This window comes from Harpia harpyja, chromosome 6 (genome assembly GCF_026419915.1).
Source record: "Harpia harpyja isolate bHarHar1 chromosome 6, bHarHar1 primary haplotype, whole genome shotgun sequence".
NCBI lineage: Eukaryota > Metazoa > Chordata > Aves > Accipitriformes > Accipitridae > Harpia > Harpia harpyja.
The window spans coordinates 2237715-2259784 of NC_068945.1; the positions used below are offsets into that span (position 1 = coordinate 2237715).

At 39.3% G+C, this 22070-nt stretch overlaps 1 protein-coding gene across 1 annotated transcript in view; it reads left to right on the top strand.

Moving 5' to 3' along the window:
* ARHGAP8 (Rho GTPase activating protein 8) overlaps window positions 1–22070 on the top strand; it is an 86114-nt gene that overhangs the window by 12942 nt on the left and 51102 nt on the right. The window contains exons 2-3 of the mRNA XM_052789867.1: window positions 11828–11939; window positions 15183–15320. Of these exons, the coding sequence (XP_052645827.1) occupies window positions 11903–11939; window positions 15183–15320 (175 nt within the window). The 5' untranslated portion in view covers window positions 11828–11902. The remainder of the gene's footprint in view (window positions 1–11827; window positions 11940–15182; window positions 15321–22070) is intronic.

Consider the following 22070-nt stretch of genomic DNA (forward strand, 5'->3'; position numbering starts at 1 on the left):
ACAAGATGAGGAAGAAACATTTTAACATAGTCTTCACAAGTCTAACATCAAGAAAACAGTTGAAACTCTTGAAGTGTAAAATTGTTCTTCATTTTTTGTTCAGTGGTAATTCCAAAGCATCTATAGAAATCTAGCATGGGATGTGTTTTTTAAAAATTAAGATTCTGAGGATGGGATGTGCTGATGTGAATAGAGGGGGAATTTGAGGTGGACTGAATATGGAAGGAAGTTGGGTTCAAGGTTAGATTTGAAGTGGCTGTTGTTGCTGCTTGATTATATGGCTAGTAGCGAACCTGTGAACTCTTTCAGGCCCTCTTAAGCCCCTTGGCACAAGCAGATCAATAAATGAGTTCTCATCTGAAACACTTACTAGACTGCTTTGGCAGCTTCGTGGACATTGTACATTGAACTCTTGTAGTAAAACGCTACCAGGCTTTACAGTACTAAATTTCCTGCCTTGCACAGTAAGTTATGATAACTTACAAATTGGCTAGGTGGAAAATGTTTACTCTTAATACTTGTGAATTAATGGAGAAATAATTGTGTCAGGCAAACCAGCAACTAATTGGGTCTTCAGTGTACTGATTAAGAAACAATCCAGTGCAAATGGAGAAACATTGGAATGATAGGTGCTGTTACCATCATTTAACTTGGTTTGGAGTTGAGATTTATAACTAAACATGGCCTATACGTTCACCATATAAAATGGCTTTTGGAATTCGCCTCCTGTGCTTTACAGTACCATTTCATTTTGGTGCAGCTTGGAGGTGGGAGGGGTAATGGTAAGCCTGGGTTACATCTTGACAAGAACTGGAAACATTGGCCTGTGTTGCATAAATATAAGAAGAATATTAATTTATTTTAAAAGCCCTAATTTATTCCAGCCAGAGGAATCCCCAGTGAATAATTATGCAATTAAAAAAAACCCTTTTCATCATAATACACCAACCCTTTGTCCAGTAACTTGTCAGATTAAGACTGTATTTTTTAATTAAATTAAAAATATACTTGTCTGCAATTGAAAGTGTGTAATCCCTTGAGATGGAACCGCTAGTTAAATATGAGTTCAGCCCAACATAATTCTGCCACATTAGCGTGTATTACAGTGTATTAATTTAGAGAGCAAGTTCCATAGATGACTGATCATTAATGTTTATTATGATTACATTATAGTAATCTTTGTTTAGTCAATAAACATTTACGCTGAATCAAAAAATGGTGGTGTAGTGTGTCATATTGCAGCCACTTATCCATGTTCAGATAATTTTGTCCTAATGATACAGCAAGCATACATGGCTTTCTGTTAATTGGTTATACATTAGGCACTTTTTTTTTTCCATGTGCTTGCACTGTGCCAGATGAATGAGTGGAAGTGATAAGAAAATAGCTGCACTGTTTCAGACAACAAAAGAGTATTTCCAAAACCTCTTTGCTGGTAATGGGTAGAAATAATCCCTTTACTTTAGTGCTTTCAGAACTGGGAATGGGTGATACATGCAGATCTTTATATGCAGTAGGGAAACAATTTTTATTTCACTCTGACATGCTTAATTCTTCCCATAAATAGATTTTTGACTCCTTCCAGCAGAGAAGGTATGGCAGGGTGGGGGGAAGAGATCGTCCTTACATATTTCATGGTCAATGAAATGACGATGCATCACTGGTTTTGCAGTAGAGGAGGAAAATTAGTGATGGGCAGCCTAGTAGAACTTGTAAGTTCAAAGTGTAACCTGCTTTGTTTACCTGCCTGCTCCAGTCCTGCAACAGAGGTGATCACAAGCATTACAGAGGCAGGCAAGTTGCAGTGCACTTTGGGATTGGACATAGTATATAACTGTGGGAAAATGTTTTATTAGGTGAGTGAGGTCTGCATGGCTGCCTGCAGTCCAAAGTTAGCTCTCAGAGGAGAGAGAGGAGTGGACAGAGTTGGGTTTATGCATCTGTGGGGGTTGTTAGTGGCCCAGGACAGCCTGTAAAGGACGTCCCGAAGTGCAACGCGGCCCCTGCCACAGGAAGGGTGTGATTGTGCTACACCAGGCAGTAACCCGGTACTTTTGTATCTCTTTCCCACTCCAGCATCTGTACTATTTTACGTAATTATGGTCTAAATTTTCTTATAAACAAACGTGTGTATGTGCAAAAAAGCCTAATGAATACATTGTTGTCCCCCAAGATTCTCTCTGAAAAGAAAAATAACTCTGTCCAACAAAAACTAAACTTCTTATTTCAGGAGTGTGCTACACAGTGTTTACCATCTTCCCTGCTGAGAATTCACTTTCTTGCACAGTGTAGCAGATGTTGCTTTATCTATTTTATATACAGTGGATGTTTACTTTAAATGAATGTGGTGCCGGTTAAAAATTACCCAGTTGAAGGCATCAGAAGATGAAGTCTGACAATATAGCATGTAGGCACCTCCTCCCTCCCTTCAACATTAATAAATTTTTCTTCTAAACAAGGTTCAAACCAACAGGGGTTAAGAGGATGCTTCAAAATTACATTTACCATCTTTGATAAGAATGCTTACTCTTTCTGTTAAGTTACTGGTATCTCTTATCTTTGCTGTTATACATCCAAGTGGTGAACATAGAGTTTGCTTTGTATTCACACTGAATTCGCGCTGGTAACTCAGTGATGAAAATTGTTTGCGTACCAGGTTATTGAGCCATCAAGCTTCACCAAACACTGTATCACAAATGAAGACTGTTGCTTAGAAAATTACAGTTCTAGTTGACAGTATAATTCTAAGTACTAAGGGAATACAAACAAATACATTTACTCATTCAGTCAGGTTTCATCATTAACAGTTTAAGGAGAAAAAGTGTAGTGGGATGAATTCTTAAGCCTCAGTAATTTAGGAAGTTGTACAAATAAGATCTGCCTGCAAGTTTCAGGCAGAATTCTGTTCTAACAAATATCAGAGTAGCAGTAAGAAATGTAGTGGACTAAAGAAATGCCTTTTCTGCAGTTATGGACTTTTGATTCCCTTTGTTCCTGGAGGGTCTGCAACCTTGGAGGTTCATTTATTCATGTGCAGCCCAAGAGCTTGCAGTCTGATTGTGCCGGGGAGTGAGAGAGATGAGAACAGGCGGGAGAACTTGGACATCAGCAAAGCAGAAGGTTGTGTTAACCAGCAGATTTGGCAGTGGTTGCAGGTGAAAAATTATGCACAGAGTAACTAAACCAAGGTGAAGGAACTAGGGAGAAGGTGGAAAACAAAAGAGTTGTGGTGGAAGGGAAAATAGATAAACAAATGAGAAGGCCAGACAGAAAGAAGGAGAAAGGAAGAACTTGGTGGATGGGAAGACAGGAAAACAAAGTGAAAGGAGTTAAATCAAAGGAGGAATAAAGAGCCACTTGAATGGGCACAAAGAAGTATGACTAAAAGCACAGTCATGGAGGCAACAGCAAGTAGCAGGTCACTGACTCCCCCTCCTTCTTCACATTGCTAGCGAGGATTGGGTTTACCAGAGAGTTGGCATTTGGCTGAACAGAAGACAGGATTATCCCATCCCATCTTGAAGCGGGAGTGTTAAAAGAATGTAAGCACAAAAAAACGGGGCGAGTTGCCAGCAAAAATTGGCATCAAAACCAGAGTCCCTAGACCTAAGAGCCGTAATGCCTGGGAGTAAGGAAGTAGGGATTGGGATGCAGCCTCTGTAGGGAGGTCGTGCACTGTGGGGTGAGGACCATGCAAGTGCCAAATACCCATAGCACGTTGTCCACAGTAATTGCTCTGCCAAGCTGAGACACCAGCCAGGATTCCTGCATGGTGCTAGGCTATGCTGGGTGGCTCTGCCATGGAGAATTATTCTGTCATGGCTCAGATTTACAATGTGGATGTGCTCTGAGTGGCCCAGGCGTTGGAGGAGCAAAGCCACATTTCTGTGTGGCTTCAAAACTCCAAAGAAACAAAGCAATTCAGGAGTTGGGGGGGGAGGGGGGAGGTGTAATTAAAGAATAATGCTTTAGTATTATCCAGGAGTAAATACTGAAAAAATCCGGCGGCATGGACTTGGGCTTCCTTCCAGGTTTAGGACAATACATACTGTCACCAAGTAAACACTGTTCTCCTATTTTCCAAGAGCTGAATGGGTAAGCCTAGTAGAAAATTGCTTTCAGAGAAATCAGTGCTGTTTGATCAGTGTGTAACTTGGTATGATAGAGCAGAGAGACTAGTGACAGGGAGACTGTCTTTCTTTCTTTCTTATTTTCAAGGCTGTGTCTCAATCCATCACAGGAATTAACCTTTGTGTGTGCTCCTTCTCTGATTATTATATGAAAAGCAGCTCAAAATCCCCCAAACTAATGTGATATAGAAAGGATAAAGTCTTTGTTTAGTTTCTTTTTAAGTCCATATGCATTTAATTTTTATTTTTACTCTTCCATTTTAACATAATATTTTTCATCTTAGCCTTAAAACCAAACCTTAACTTCTTACATTATTTCTGGGACAGAGTAGTGATACTACAGCACAGTGTTATTTTGTATAGAGATTGGTAGTTTTAACCATTATAAATTCTTTACTGGTTTTGTTAATTCTGAAAGAACAGAGCTGTCAACTTAACATGTAAGAACCCAAACCGTGTTAAAAGTTGTGCACAAGGTAAATGCTGAACAGTTGCAGGAATATTTCTAATATTTTGCTTTAAATTTTAGCATGACATTTTTGTGTGTTAAGTGATATGGAAATCAATTTATATAGATGCAATTGAGAATAGCGATTATGCTTTTAAAGTTGATTGAAATATCCATACATAGTTGGATAACCTTTTGTAAGCTTGGACTGGACTTTTCAAAATAATAATTTTCTAATTGTAAATATTAATTTATCAACCTGTGTATCATCATCCTTCATATTCTTTTTTTTTTTCAATTTGCTGAATTATTTTTTTCCTTTGAAAATGAATTTTTCATGGAAAATTTGGTTAAAAATGTTTTGACATTGCAGAGAAATGTGGCCAGTTCTAAGAATTTGTGTATATTTATCTTTACTGCACCAAAATCAATGGAACTTATTACAGTAGTAAAATTAATTTGGGATTAGAACCAAAATGAAAAATTTAATAAAATGAAAGCTGTTTAAATTTTCCTGAATTTCAGGGTTTAGTAACACTTCTTATCAATATTGACGTGTGGAAGTAACACTAGAATATTTACTTTTCCAGGCTTCACAGTATTTTCATCTTGAAAAGGGTATTTCAGCTCTGTGCAAAACCAGAGATGCAGCCGTGCAGCTTTGCTTGCGGCATGCAAAGCCTCATTATGCAGCTGGCATCCTTGCAGAGTACGGGAGTCCGGGCTGTAAGGTGAATCTGTACTGGCTCTCACTGTGGAAGCAAACAGGAGGCCCCCATTATTTTAAGAACAGTTTAATCCATCTGTCTCTTTTTTAATTTTTTTTTTTTTTTTTTTTTTTTCCCCTTACACCCCTGTCCTGGTTTCAGCTGGGATAGAGTTAACTGTCTTCCTAGTAGCTGGTACGGTGCTATGTTTTGAGTTCAGTATGTGAAGACTGTTGATAACACTGACGTTTTCAGTTGTTGCTCAGTAGTGTTTAGACTAAAGTCAAGGATTTTTCAGCTTCTCATGCCCAGCCAGCGAGAAAGCTGGAGGGGCACAAGAAGTTGGCACAGGACACAGCCAGGGCACCTGACCCAAAGTGGCCAACGGGGTATTCCATACCATGGGACGGCACATCTAGTGTATAAACTGGGGGGAGTGTGTGTGTGGGGGGAATCGCCACTCAGGGACTCGCTGGGTGTCTATCGGCGGGTGGTGAGCAATTGCACTGCGCATCATTTGTACATTCCAATCCTTTCATTACTGCTGTTGTCATTTTATTAGTGTTATCATTATCATTATTAGTTTCTTCTTTTCTGTTCTATTAAACTGTTCTTATCTCAACCCACGGGTTTTGCTTCTTTTCCCGATTTTCTCCCCCATCCCACTGGGTGGGGGGGAGTGAGTGAGCGGCTGCGTGGTGTTTAGTTGCTGGCTGGGGTTAAACCACGACAACCCCATTTCTGATCTGGTCAGCATGGTAGGTACAGTTGAGTGTTTACATCACACATCTACACATCTCTATCACAAAGAACAGGCCTGACTTTAGGACCCTATATATTCTGCAAAAGATGCAAGCTGGTGTCAGCAAGCATGGCTGTAGGTTATAGGCTCCCTCTTCCTTCATCCCTTGGTGTTGGCAGAAGGTATAGCAGCAAGCAGGGCTGTACCACATCTCCTCCCTACCTGCAGGCTCTTGATGTGCAGTGGTAGCAGTGCATTACCCACTATCATGATGCTCGGAAGGCAAATGAAGCACCGCCTCTCGCAGGAAAAGTTGCAGGGTTTTTTTGCCCAGGGGGAATACAATACCAAATGCATACAGCAGTTTAGGGGAATCTGGGTCCTGTGCGTAAACCTCTGCTATCAGTTAGGTTACATATACAGTATAAACAGTGGCCTGACAGAAGGAGAAGGAAGAGAGGAAAGAGGGTAGCTGAAGTGTTAGTATGGCACCTATAGGTTTAAAAAAAAAAACCCCAAACCCAAAACCCCTTTATGCTGCCAAGTGAAACTTAGGAGTTTCTATGGTATGATAATTTGTAGGAACAGCATAGAAGAAAGGATTTTCCATATTTTCAGCAGTGACACAGATCTCAATGCCAACATTAAAAAATACTGGTATTTTAAAATGAACAAGTATGTACTCCATACCCTTAGGTAGCCCACCCTTACAGCATTCTGCACAAAATAGGAAGCAGAAGCTGGAAGAACAAGAATAGCTGGCTGGGCATTAGTGCTGCTGCAGCGAAGATCTGGGATGGGGAGCTTGTTGGAGGAAAAGGCTGTGAAGAGATGGTGAGCAGTGAAGGAAAGCTGCCATCAATTGTACTGCTTGTATTACTTGCGTGGGTGTACAGCTGCTCTGCTGTTGAACCAGAGTTTCTTTTTAAAAAGCTAATCCATGTGTTGTGTATGTGGAAATACGGTAATCCTCTTGATTTTATTTATTCATTCTGTCACGAAAATCATTCTAGGTTGTGACAGACCCTCTGAGTAGCAAGGCAGGCTTTTGATATTAGCTGAACTAGCCCCAAATCAGTCCTTAAAATAAAAGAGGCCCAAAGAACCACAGCCCTGCGTGCTCTCGCTGGCAGCCCTGGTGTCTCCTTGCTATGCATGGTGTAGCTGATTTTCACCAACATATTGCCAACAAAGAATGGTAGGTCAATAAAGAATATGAAGATAAATGATGTCAAATGCCTGAAACCAACTGCTAATGACAAATATGGACTTTGGTTTTGGTAGGCATTGTGTAGGAAATACACTGAGGAAAAATACTATTTAGTGCAGACAACCTATGGGAAGAAAAGGAGGATGTTTTGAATACACTTTTCATGACTACATTATACACTCAGCTCGTGTGTTGCTGTGTTTATAAATTCCATAGTAAAGTTCCTGCAGTATTATAAATAATAAAATAATCTCCCAAAACCACTTTACCTGTTTTTGTAGATGATACCCCTTAGCAAATAACTGGGTTTACGCACAATTCTCATCCTATCAAAATGTAAATTGCAGACTGATGTTACACAGTGAGCTGTGTCACACCTTTTAAAAGCAACAAAGAATATCAGTGGAAGGCAAGAACATCAGAAAAAAAAAAAAAGAAGAGAAACCACACTATTTAAATTTGAAGAAGAATGTATCTGACAGCTGGGTGAACAAAAAGAATAGGCATCAAAGACGTCTGCGCCTTGACAAATGTTGGGAGGAATCCCTTGCCTTTGTTTGGACTATCCGTAGATGCAAGTTCGTTATCAAGCAGTTCTGCGTGCGTGACTGCCTTCATTTTTGATAAAGTAATGCTCTTTTAGGGATGTCAGTAAGTAATAGCCTTGCCTGTGGAGGCATATAGGATGTGGTATTTTGTAAAATACTTCCAAATTTCTATTATTAATAAAAGGCTTGTAGTTTGGCTCTTTTTGGGGCTTTTTTTACTGCCTTTTTGGTGAGGTGAATTGGGGGAAGGCACTAAATCTGACAGTTTACTAGAAACAGTGATACGTGGCATGGAACGCTATTAAGGAGATTATGTTATCTCCCAGGAACAGAGAATGCTGCGGTCAACGGGAAATCAATTTCCGAGGGTGCTACAGTAAATTTGTCTTGTAACTGGAAACTTTCTAATTGCTGCCCCAAGGGAACAGTAAGCTGAAAACCAGGCAGATGGCTTCTTCCCCATTTCCCTTATTCTTTGATTCCATTTAAATTATTTCTAGCTTCCTAGTAACTTTGTGTGTTAAACGTTTTAACGCTATCATAGTTGCTCTCACTTGTACAGTAACTTTGCTGTTCAAAGCCAGATGTTTTTCAGCAGGTTTTGGGAGAGATTTAAATTTGTCCTCTTTAGATTGAGCCACTACTTCTAACTATAGCATTAGCAATTAGTCTGAAGGAGAAATTGGTTTTTTTATTCAATACTATACAGCAGAAGGATTGTATCTTTTTTTTTTTCTTTCAAGCGGGGGCTCAAGGAGTTGGCTTTTTTCCCTGTTCCATCAGTTCATTGAGACTTTCATTACTCACGCCATCTGAAAAGCATTCTAGTGTCAAAGATATAGCCTAGTTTTTATGACTTATGATTTTATTTATGATTTACGGTTAAAATTCAATAGGATAGAAAGGCCTCGTATAAATAGGTACTTTAGAAGGAAGGTAGAGCACCTTTTCCTCATAAGAGCTTTGCGAAATATTTGGTTGGGATGATGTCTGTGAAGATCAGATATATTGGACATTGGCTTTCTTTGTTCTGAAAGTTTGGCTGAATGCAGGTGGTAGTCTGTGAAAACTAAATTGAAAAACGTAACAGAAAAACAAGTCACAAAGAGCTTATTGTGGTCAAGTTCCAGCTTCAGCAAAGAGCAGAAAGGCCTGCTTGAAATACTCGGTGGAGTTGGAGACTAAGAGGTGTGAATACAAGTGTGAGCTGTAGGTTGAATTCGGAGCCCCTTGAAAACTTCTCAGTATCATTACATTCCTACAAAATGTAAAGATTTTGTTTAGGAAAAAAAGTTGGGAGGAAATTGTTCAGATAAGATAGAAAAAGTCAGCTTTCCATTTTTGCAACTACACTTTGCTTCAAAAATGTTTTTAAATTTTGTTTATTCAAACTAGATACTTATGTACCATTTACTGCTGACCATCACAGATCCACATGATCAGATAATATACAAAGTACTTATGAGCAAACTATGTCAATTACTAAATCATCTACAATACCTGCTACAATAGTTGCTAAAAAAAGTGTGTTATCACACTAGTTGCTAATTGTTAATTTTAGAAATGCCTACTAAATACCACTCAATAAACAAATTAATTACTAGTTGGAATATCGATCACTAAGGGTTTTTTTAATCATAATTTAAGAACAACAATGGAATTATCATTTTTTAATACCATGTGGTGAAATTAACATGAACTGAAATATATCTGGCTGTCCTGGTTTCAGCTGGGATAGAGTTAATTTTCTTCCTAGTAGCTGGTATAGTGTTATGTTTTGGGTTCAGTATGAGAAGGATGTTGATAACACACTGGTGTTTTCAGTTGTTGCTAAGTGGTGTTTATCCTCAGTCAAGGATTTTTCAGCTTCTCACGCCCAGCCAGCGAGAAAGCTGGAGGGGCACAAGAAGTTGGGAGGGGGCACAGCCAGGGCAGCTGACCCCAACTGGCCAAAGGGGTATTCCATACCATGTGACGTCATGCCCAGTATATAAACTGGGGGGAGTTGGCCTCAGGGGATCACTGCTTGGGAACTAACTGGGCACCGGTTGGCAGGTGGTGAGCAATTGCATTGTGCACCACTTGTCATTTTTGGGTTATATTTCACTCTTTTTGTTATCTTCTTTTTCATTACTATAATAATAATAATATTTTATTTTTTATTTAAATTATTAAACTGTTCTTAACCCACAAGTTTCACTTGTTTTCAATTCTCCTCCCCATCCCATGGGGGCGGGGGGAGGAATGAGTAAGTGACTGCGTGGTGCTTAGTTGCTGGCTGGGGTTAAACCACAACACTGGCCCAGAATTGCTTTCATTTTTTTAAGGAAATTGTTGCTTAGTGAGAAATTGCATAATTTTATCTTCTGAACTTCATGGGACTTTTCCCTGTGTATGTGCTTTTAAGTTGAGAGTTTCCTGTAAATGGAGATAATTATTTTCAACAAGAAATAAATAAGGTTGTTAGAAAATAGTTGGTAAGTGTTGGAAAATCTTCAAAGTGGTAGAACCATGTTCATATTTTATCTGCAGTGCAGCAAGTTATGGAAATGCATGATTGCCTTTGGTGATAATGACTATTATATTAGTATCAGATCTGTGAAATGTTTTGAAAAATTATGGAAAACTTTCATTAGCCATCAGAAGCTCTTTGAAATATTATGGTTAGCAGGTACTTGTTTTACTGTAGTACGTGGGAGCTGTAGTCATACACTAGGATGCAAATTTGTTTTGCCTCCATAAACTGAAACCCAAAGGATAGACTTTGCATTAGCCGGTTAGAGCCCAGCTCTGGTTCACGCACGTAGTACCTGTGGTCGCTCTAATGACTAATACCTCCTCAGGAAAACAAGTAAACATATGCTTATAATTAAACAGATGTTTACTTGCTTTGTTGATGTACGTTTTATTTTTAGAAAATTACTTCTATATCCCTCCTCTGGTTAAAAAAAAGAAAGGATGGTATCTAGCTTTCAGATTTGTGGGTCTGGAATAAACCTACTTAAGCTTTTGGGATGTGCAGGGTGGGCTGCAGCAAGCAGGCAAACTGTCTGGTCTTTTCTTGGTCCAAAATAATTTCCCAGTTTCAGTACTTTGAAGGAGCAATACAATATGTAACCTCTTGGCAGAGAAGAAAATGCTTGTGTACATCTTTTTTTCAACAAACAAGCCATGAATTTGCCTGTTCTCTTTTTATTTAATGTGTTTAGATAAAACCAAACTGGTATAAAACAAGGGGTTTAAATTAAATTAAAAGGAGAGTTCTAAAAGCTCAATTTCTTTCTCACCTCCACACCCGAGTCTGGATTTTTAATTTAAGGGAAGTACTCATTTTGCTTTTTGGACCAGCTGCTTGGGGAAACAGATCTTCTAAATTGTATTCTTTGCTCCTGATGCTCACTTTGGGTGTGTTACTTAGTATTCTGTTTACAAAGCACTCCGCAGAGCGTTTGACAAAAAGCAGTGATTGCACACAGGAACTGCTGTTTTTTCAGTTTTTTATATGTTAATGCTCACTTGAAATTTTCATGAAGCTCTTTCATGTGAAATGTGAGGTATAGAACGTTTCCTGTAATAAAACTTACAACTGCTATAGAATAAGTGACTTTGGTGTAAGGGTATAGAGTATATACATCTTCATCAAAGAAATAAAACTAAGAAAAAATTAAAGTTTAAGTTGTTTCTGGAAGTGAATTAATCTGCAATTCTGATGTTTATCATTAAAAATGTGTAATATGTGTTTTGAAGAACACCCCCCACTCCCCCCCCCCCCCCCCCCCCCCCCCCCCGAAATAAAAACAGGTCAATTTGTTGAAAGTCTTGCTATTATACATAGCTTTTCTTTTTTTGGACTGCTGTTCTAAAATACTTTTATAATACTCAATGTTGTCAGAAAATGGTGGCCAAATGCCAATGAGCTGGTTCCTCAACAATAATTGGGCAGTAGGATTTCTGGGGTGTTCTTTTGTTTTCTTTTTATATCTGTACAGTGGGTAAAAATATGCCACGTTGTGATGACAGCTATTTTTCTTTATTTTTGTAGGATTGACCCAAGGACCATTTCATCCTGCAACAATCAGTTAGCAAGATCTGCACAGACTTGTTCCTAAGGGGAAACATGTGTGAGATTGACTATGAGAAGTTAGCTGAAATAGGTAAATATTTTTTGTTATACTTCAAATGGCATCTGTGTAGAGTTACAGGTTATTTAATAGAGCATCTTCGGTAAGTGAGAGGCTTCACCAACATTTTGTAATACTTCTTGGAGCAATCCAATATGAGTAACAGCCACTGTACTGATGTGTACCCTATTAAAGCCATTAGGGTTGAAGGTTAGTTTAATACATGCAGCTTTTATGAGTTATTGGTATATGTTCCTAGTGCAATTCTAGGCAATTGGAATATCACCATCATCACATATTGTGGCACAAATGGGAGTCATTACTCCAAACAGACAAGTATTGAATGAGCATAGAGATTGCTGTATTGCATGTTATCTCCAAAGATGTTAGTTGAGCTGAGCAATATGACCATGGCATTAGGGGCCTCATCATTTTGAAAGATCAGCGTTACATTTTTTTTTTTCCTTGAGTTTTTGAGGATGCTAGGCTGAACCTCAGAGCAAGAGTCTTCCAGATTTTTTTTTTTCCCTCCTCCCTCAGTTTCCCTTTTCCTGTCCCTCACCTTAGGTCTGATTTCCCCATATCGTGACTTTCAGAGGCAGCTGGCCTTTTTACTCCTAGGGCCTGATTCAAAATCCATTGAAAGCAATTTTCCCCTCAGCCTTGGCAAATGCTGCATCAGGCCCCTCATGTTGTCTCCGAGCCTCGGTTAAACAGCAATAACAGTGTGAGTAGTAACAGATGATGCTCTGCTGTAGCTCATGGAGCAGGGCAATAAACTCCTCTATCATTTGCAGGAGAAAAATGGAGCTGAGGTCTCCCTCAGTTTGGAACAATGAATCTTCTTCTTTATTTGTGTTTATTATGAAACACCTCTTGAGCTCCTGTGCTCTTGTTCACACATTAAAAAAAAAAAACCAAAAACCAAAAACAAACACAAAAAAGGAGAAGTATATACAAACAATTCTCTTATTAGGTTAGGGTTAACTAGCTTTTCAGTAGATATGATTACTGTTGGGACTTTAGTCCCTGTGAATAAGTGCAGGACAAATGGGCATGCGTATTTACTTTGCTTCTCTAGTTCTTCTGCACATCTCAAAACCAGATAGCTTGATACCTATACTTTGTTACAAATCCTTACCCCTGCTTTTGGAAACATGTCTATTTCTATGCAAAGTACAAAATAATTTTTTACAGAAGGAGTTAGCCTCTGCCTCTCTGTACCAAAGGCTTTAGTTAACGTATTGGTTGTCTCTGTTGTGTTTAACTTGAATATACGTTTCACTTTTAATAAAGCCTGTTAAGTTTCAGTGGATTGTGGTAAATGGTTCACATCCCCACAGACTAGCATTTTCTATTTCTTTTTCTTTCTCCCCTTTGCAACTTTTTGTTACTTTAGGTGGTTACAGTGCTCAGACATGAAAAAAGAGCCCTAATAAACAAAACAGTCTTTTCCTTGTTCTAACATAACTTAAATATTTAAAAAAGGAAAAAATTGTGAAATTCATATACTGTATTATGTTTGTATTATTCTTCCCAGCTCTTGGGACAAAAACATTCTTTAAAGTGAAAGAATACTTTTCCAGTTAAGCTTAGTGTAACTTTTTATATATGATATACTTTTAAAGGGTAGAAAAATACACATTTTTGAGATAATAATAATTTAAACTTTTTTGTGTGTATGAAGAGGACTCTAATGGTGTATTTCTAAAGGCAGATTTATTTTTTTTTTCCTATAGGACTGCTGATTTATTTTCTGAGGAGCCTTTAACATGAATTCAGACATAAAGAAATGTAAAACTAGTACATGTGTTCCTGACTCTTCTTTGTCTTTGAGAAGCACAGCCACTAGTGGCATTTTTCATCCTTGTGAAATGCATTTTTGGTACAAATCATGTTAAAAATAAAAATGAGACAATAAAGCTTTCACATGACTGTTTATAGGATAGAAAGACACTGAGAAACTGTGAGTAGAAGGCATTCCGAAATATTTCGTAAGAGTTTTTGTCTAGGACTTATTAGCTACTGGCACATAAATCTGGCTGAAATCAATATATTCTCTCTGCCCAAGTTTCTTGCGTGGTGGTCAAGGCATATGAAATATGCAGATGCTCAGAAGGCAAAATGTTCTTGAAGTACTTTTTAAAGCAGCACTAATAATGTTATAGATAAAACTGTTAATTCTGCCTTATTAAAACTTGCATGATAACAAGAGATAGATGAGGTACAAGGATGGTGCACCTTATAAGAACATTAATTTTTCTCTTTACCTATACCTTTTCTTCTCTTAAGCCTCCAAGACACTTGTGTGTTAGTGTGTCAATTTAATGTTATTCCTATCAGTTTCTAGAAAACATTCATCTGAATAGTGTAGAGGCATTAGTGACAGTAATTATCCCAGAATCTGTGTTCATTTGGATACATACTTAGGATCACCTCTTTTTGAACCTTACAACAGTTTGGAAAAAAATTGGAAAAAAAAACAAAACGAAAAAACCCTGGAACAAGATCAATTGACCTTGTGTTGCTCATTTCAGTACAGAGTAGATTTTAATTGTAGGATCTAGTCCAGAATCTATTGAAGTTGGGGGAAGGATGCCCATTGATTTTACTGGGCTTTTGAGCAGACTTTTACACCTTTGCTTGGCTTCTAGCTGGAGTATATGCTGGATGGACATCTGGCTGCCTTGTCTATTGCAAGTTCAGAAGTTTAATGGATTTCAAAGAAACAGTGAATTTCAGGGGAGGTGAGATGGAGATTTGTTTGCAATTTGCTACCTTTATGCAAAGCAATAAGTCCGCTCTCAGAGGGCATTCACACAGGGTGGTAATGTGGCATAGCTGTCAACGCACACGTTAGCATACTGAAACTTTGACTTCTCCATTTGGGCAACCTTGAAATAAAAGGCAAGAAGTCATAGATGGATACAAGCAGCAGATTGTGGGAGTGTAGAATATGATGAGACAACACCTGCAGTAGCGAATAGCAAGATCACAGCATGACAGCTGTCCAGTCATTGTCGAGATTTCTGTGAGCATCACAGTAGATATTAATCTTAAGGAGAACATGAAGGTAGCTTTGAGGTATTGAAGGGTTGCTTTTCCCACACATGAGAAAGGGTAAAGAACAAGAAACTGATTTGAAACTGCAACAAATAGTGATAAAGGCCTGTGTTTTTGTCAAACTGAGCTAAAATTCAACCCTTCAATAATGTATCGAAGATGAAAGTTTTTCTCTGTTCATTAGCACTTAAGTGTTCTTTCTTGCTCCTTTAGAACTGCAGAAGGATGAAGTGGAAGATACACAGTCAGAACAGGAAGAAACATTTATGCCTCCACCACTTGAGGATCCTGAGCTAAATATCAATCACCCCTACTATGATGTTGCGAGACATGGCATCATCCAGTTAGCAGGTAAGTTTGGAAAATACTATGGCTTTATGTTACTACAGCCCTTACCACATTTTTCTTACTGTACTCCTCAAGGTGATGCATAGGAGTCATGTTGATGCTTTCAGCCTTCATCAGCTGAATAGTAATAGATAAACTCAGTGCTTTTCTGCGGATGAGTTGTGAGTCAAATATTTGAGCTTAATCTTGCTTTAAAATATAACTATAGCAATATATTATAATCTAAGGCCTAACTGTGGCTGTAACAGATCTGTACTTTATTTGTAATAAGCTGTTTTGTTTTCTGAGTAACCTGAAGTGTTGTGTAGCCACACGTAATCATTTTTCTAGTCCTCCCTGGAAAGGGTGTGCAACTGAAGATATATGGGTTACTGTATAAAAACTAACAAAAAGCGGAAGGAAACTGTTGATGTAAATGTTAACTGCATTTATCACCTGACTTTCTGCTGTGACACGGGGGAGAAGCTATGGGTACATAGAATATTTGAATATTGGATCATTTAATGTTTATGGTTATTTTTAAAACATTCTGGCAACGTATAAGACATGCAGGCATATTTATAGAATCATAAAATAGAATCATAGAATTGTTTAGGTTGGAAAAGACCTTTAAGATCATCAAGTCCAACCGTACACCTAGCACTGCCAAGTCCACTACTAAACCATGTCCTTAAGTGCCACATCTACACATCTTTTAAGTACCTTCAGGGATGGTGACTCAACCATTTCCCTGGGCAGCCTGTTCCAATGCTTGACAGCCCTTTCAGTGAAGAAATTTTTCCTGATATGCAATCTAAACCTCCCCTGGTGCAACTTGAGGGCATTTCCTCTTGTCCTAACACTTGTTACTTGGGAGAAGAGACTGACACCCGCCTCACTACAACCTCCTTTCAGGTAGTTGTAGAGAGTGCTAAGGTCTCCCCTGAGCCTCCTTTTCTCCAGGCTAAACAACCCCAGTTCCCTCAGCCGATCCTCATAAGACTTGTGCTCTAGACCCTTCACCAGCTTCACTGCCCTTCTTTGGACATGCTCCAGCACCTCAAGGTCTTTCCTGTAGTGAGGAGCCCAAAACTGAACACATTATTCAAGGTGCAGCCTCACCAGTACAGGGGTACGATCATTTCCCTAGTCCTGCTGGCCACACCATTTCTGATACAGGCCAGGATGTTGTAGCCTTCTTGGCTACCTGGGCACACTGCCGGCTCATATTCAGCTGGCTGTTGACCAGCACCCCCAGGTCCTTTTCCGCCAGGCAGCTTTCCAGCCACTCTTCCCCAAGCCTGTAGCGCTGCGTGGGGTGGTTGTGTCCCAAGTGTGGGACCTGACACTGAGCCTTGCTGAACCTCATACAGTTGGCCTTGGCCCATCGATCCAGCCAGTCTAGATGCCTCTGTAGAGTCTTCCTACTCTCAAGCATATTTATGATATAAAAGCAGCTCTTTAAAATATGCATTGCATATTTTTTTCCTTTTGGCTTATTTTTGGCATCAATGTGCTTGTTAAAATAGCATTAATAATCACAATCCTAAACTAAAGAAATGTATACAATAAGAAACAAATAGCGGTATTTAACACTGCTCATCCTACTGAAGTCTAAGATTGTGTTGTATTGTGCACACTTTTGGTACCTCATGCTTTAGTGAGCCTAGATTATGATTTTTCAGGAAAAGTTTGAACTCGGGTTATACATAGGTACCTTCCTGAATTTGAGCCATAAACAGGATGTCATCCAGGTGAATATCAACTTCAGTAAAACCAGTCCTCTAGTAAGCTATGATTGACTAGGGCAGTGAAATCTGTGGTAATTTCACTTCTGACTTATAGTGGGAGGAGGATTTTACCTATAGTAACTTCTCTTCTTGAAGCTAGTTATACGCAGGATAATAACTACCTTCTACCTTCTTTGAAACTAACCCCCCGAACATAAGACTCAAATCCATAAACAAGGGAATAACAGATTCACATTCTTGTGATTCAAAAGCTACTGCCTGCTAACCCTCTAGGATGTTTCTCACTCAAGCACCAGTTTTGGGATGGGGGAAATATTAATGAAACCATTGAAATCAAACTGACAAAGTGCAAAATAGATGTGTTAACATACACACTGGATACACCAGGGTCACTATAACTGTCCACCTAAGAACCTCTTCCATCTGCTGTATTAGGCAGTGCTACGTGATAATGCCCTAAAAGAGATCTTCAAGACGTTTTGTCCTGCTGGTATATTCAACGTGAAATTATGATGGGCCATGTATTTACTGCTACAACTTTAATTATGAACAACTATTTAGTAAATGTTTGTTGCTGCTCCTTGTTTTTTGTTCACTCAAAGCCGCCCTGGAAGTCCTAAGAACTTGGTATTTGTCTGTTTTAGCTGGTGTTAATTCTAAAGGGTCCTTGTGTGTTTATTTTCCATGGAGGAACCATCGTGATTTTTGCAGCTATGTGCAGAGCTGCCGGGTGATGAGCTGAAACCCCCAAGTCTGTGCTTAGACAAAGCTCTTCTCCATCCCTCCATACTGGAGGAAAAGGGGACAAGTTGGCAATCTTAGTAAGTTCTTATTGACTTACCAATAAGACATTCCCTACTGATTTAAAAAAAAAAAAAAAAGTTTACTTACTACCAAGGCAAACAAAAACTGTAACTTTCTTAGTCTCAGAAGGACTCTGTTGTTTGACTTGGAAGAGTTAAATGGTGGGGGAACTCCAAAAAGGGGAGACTTTTGGAATGAGAAGATGAAATATACTGGAACATCTCCTTTTAAAAAATTCATGCTTTTATTGCTGGTGAAACAGAGAACATGTGGTGGGGACAGAATGATAACCAGCCTGCCCTTTCCTGAGCCGTCCTGCCTGGCTTCATCTTATGCATATGCCTTATTCCTATGTTAGAGAATGGGAATGTGCTTCAGTATAGTAGAGTGAAAGCCACAGTTTTTTTTTAAAGGAACCTACCTGTAGCTTCCATAGGTTCATCTTGGAACTCGCTCCGTATCAGTGTTTGCTTGGAATAAAGTCCAAACACTAGGTATACTCCTGGTTTAAATTCACCGGAGCAAATGGAGGTATTCACAAGATGAATCTTGGCTGAAATGTTGGATTATCTCTGATGGTTTTGTCCTTATATGTTGGGTTTGTGTGGCAAGGTTTTGGTAGTGGGAGGGCTACAGGGGTGGCTTCTGTGAGAAGCTGCTAGAAGCTTCACCTATGTCCGACAGAGCCAATGCCAGCCAGCTCCAAGATGGACCTGCCGCTGGCCAAGGCCGAGCTCATCAGTGGCGGTGGTAGCGCCTCTGGGATAACAGATTTAAGAAGGGGGAAAAGCTGCTGCGGCACAGAAACTGCAGCCGGAGAGAGGAGTGAGAACGTGCAAGAGAAACAACCCTGCGGACCCCCAGGTCAGTGAAGAAGGAGGGGGAGGAGATGCTCCAGGCACCGGAGCAGAGATTCCCCTGCAGCCTGTGGTGATGAAGACCATGGTGAGGCAGGCTGTCCCCCTGCAGCCCATGGAGGTCCATGGTGGAGCAGATATCCTCCTGCAGCCCGGGGAGGACCCCACGGTGGAGCAGGTGGGTGTCTGAAGGAGGCTGTGACTCCATGGGAAGCCCGCGCTGGAGCAGGTTTTCTGGGAGGACTTGTGACCCCGCGGGGGACCCACGCTGGAGCAGTCTGTGCCTGAAGGACTGCAGCCTGTGGGAGGGACCCACACTGGAATAGTTCATGAAGAACTGCAGCCCGTGGGAAGGACCCACGTTGGAGAAGTTTGTAGAGGACTGTCTCCCGTGGGAAGGACCCCACGCTGGAGCAGGAGAAGAGTGAGGAGTCCTCCCCCTGAAGAGGAAGGAGCGGCAGAGACAATGTGTGATGAACTGACCCCAACCCCATTCCCCGTCCCCCTGTGCCACTGCAGGGAGTAGGTAGAGAAAATTGGGAGTGAGGTTGAGCCCAGGAAGAAGGGAGGGGTGGGGGAAGGTGTTTTAAGATTTGGTTTTATTTCTCATTACCTTACTCTGATTGAATTGGTAGTAAATTAAATTAATTTTTCCCGAGTCAAGTCTGTTTTGCCTGTGACAGTAATTGTTCAGTGATCTCTCTTTGTCCTTATCTTGACCCACGAGCCTTTTGTTATAATTTCTCTCCTCTGTCCCGCTGAGGAGGGCAGTGATAGAGCAGCTTTGGGGGGCACCTGGTGTCCAGCCAGGGTCAACCCACCACACCTTAATACTGCACTCCTTTGTAGGGGAAAAAAGTCCTCTAGCCATTGTTTGAGCTCAGAAAGGAGTGACTTTAGCTGCCATTTCAGTCAGAAATATATGATGGGGTTTTGCAAGTCTACTGGACAATTTAAATGCAAAGCACAAGCCAGGAGCCGTGCTTCAGATGGCAGTCTGCACCCTCTAAAGCGGCTCTGATGGTGGGACGTAAGAGAACGCGGAGGTGTGCATATGAATGCAGAGCACGGGGAAGGTGAAATGTGATCCAAAGACATGTTTCACCTCCACTGTTAACTGGCATGGAGTCAGGTTTGAATGTTTTCTGGGTTTAGATTCAAGTGAGGAAAGGGTGAGCTCTTTAGATCTCCTTCCCATCTTGGAAGAGGCCAGTCCCCTTTGAAACAAATAATTTTTAAATGATTGGTACCTAGTTTGTAATGGTTTTAATATCTTTGAATAAAACAAATTATATTTTCAGTGTTTGGAATGGCTGTATTAAAGCAATTCTAAAAGCAATTCCTTCAGTTTTAAGTCTGTTATTGAAAGACAATGAGATGTATTGTTTCAAGTGATTGAAGAAAAAGAAAGAATTTAGCTGAAAATATTTGCAGTAATTTATCCATCTCTTACAATGGTCTAGTTTCCAACAGTTAATTTAAAAAAAAAAAATCTAAAATTCCTTATTGCTTCTGACAAAATGACTTATACCTGCTTTACATAACAATAGCTTTGACTATATGCAAAGGAGATTTTTTGAGCTGTATTCATACAGTGTGAAAATACAATTAATTAAGAATAGAGGACATTTTTAAAAAGATGTAAGCTTTAATAATTGTTTATTAATTACAGACTGGTTATGCCACAAATACCAGTGTGCAGCTGACTACCCTAAGCATATGTTAATGCAACAGTGCTTCAGCGCTGGGTCTTTTTATTTCTATTTTGAAGGAGAAATTTCAATCGGTTGCCTAAAAAGAAACTCAAGATTATTTTTCTTTGTGGAAAAAGGAACATATAAGCATATATGAGGCGTCAAGCTTCCTTATTTTCTGTAGTTTGCTTCCATAATATGATCGCTGACCACTTTTTGCAGTACCTTTTTTTTGAGTATGTGCTGATTTAGTAGGACTCCGTCTCTGATGCTTGTGTTTTCATTAATTGCCAGTGACATCCTTTTATGTGTTAGACAAAACTTTTTAATGGAATCAAAGTCCATCATTGTTTTAACTCTATATTTCCCTTCTTAGCCTGTTATTGCTTTTCTAGTTATATTTAAAGATTTCAGGTACCCAGCCTGGGTCTTTGTAGAGACTGTCCATATTTTTCTTCAAGATCCAGTTGATTTCATGCCCCTTTCTGATATTGAACCAGTATATTAGAAACCGATTAGAATAGTATTATGTAGATCAGACTGTGAAAGGTAAAGTTGTAATTTAGTTTTTGTAACATGTAAGGAGAAACTGTAGTGAGTTACCTAATAAGCCTAAGACACAAGTCCTGATAATTTTTAGTCCATCTCAGTGACACCTTCTCTACTTCTTGCAATACCTTCAGGAGCAGATCTGTGGTCTGTAAATTGCAGGCCCACAGGAAAGAACTGGGTTTAAAGATTTTTTTTTTTTTTTTCCTTAAAAGATTTACTTTGTTAATTTTTTTATTTCCATGGGGTGTTCCTGAAATCAGTATCTCTGATGTTATTTCATGACTACCCTTTTGGGGAAAACAACAAATCAACGGAAGAGACGTTAAGACTTGGGCACTTTTCAAGAAGGAAGCTGAGGGCTCTGGTTCGTAACCTATTTGCAGCACAAGGAGATTGTAATGTGGGCTTTGCACATTACAAAGCATGTCCTAACCATCTGGGTGTCATGTTTTTCTCTCAATTGCTATGAGAGGAGCTCCAAACTAAAGGTTGATATCAATGAAAAGTATTTCCTGCTCTAGTGAAGAGGAAACTTGCCTGAGTGATAGAAACACAGGTTCAAATCCTTTAGGCAGGAGTTGAACTTGGATTTTCCAAATTCTGCACCAGTTTTCCTCTTGCTTCTTTCTCCAACTATTTTCTTCTCAGAATGTGAAAGGAAATAAATCCTTATTTACCACATTCCTTGCTTTGAACATCAGGCTGTAAGTTATAGTGTCTTTTTTTAAAGACACAGCTAAGTTAATGGTATAAAAATATATGGACATGCTTTCTTGTTGAATCTGAGAAAATATAACAGGTCTGCTTTAAAAATCTCTTAGTAGAGCAACAGGCTTGCTAAAATAAATGATGGCTCAAAGTGCCAAATTCAAATGTGAATGTGTACTCAATGTTAGGTTTGGGTATCCTGACAATATACCACAAGTCATTCTGTACCCAAATATAGCTTATTAAAAAGAAAAGCCTAGCACTATTTCCCCTTTACCAAGTAAATGTAAATTATATTCCCTTTCTGTTTGACTATTCTACTGTTTCTTTGCTTTCCTTAAATTTTCTTTTATGCTTTCTGTGAAACATCAAAATACTTAGTTTTGCATCACTGAAAGCAGTTTTGAT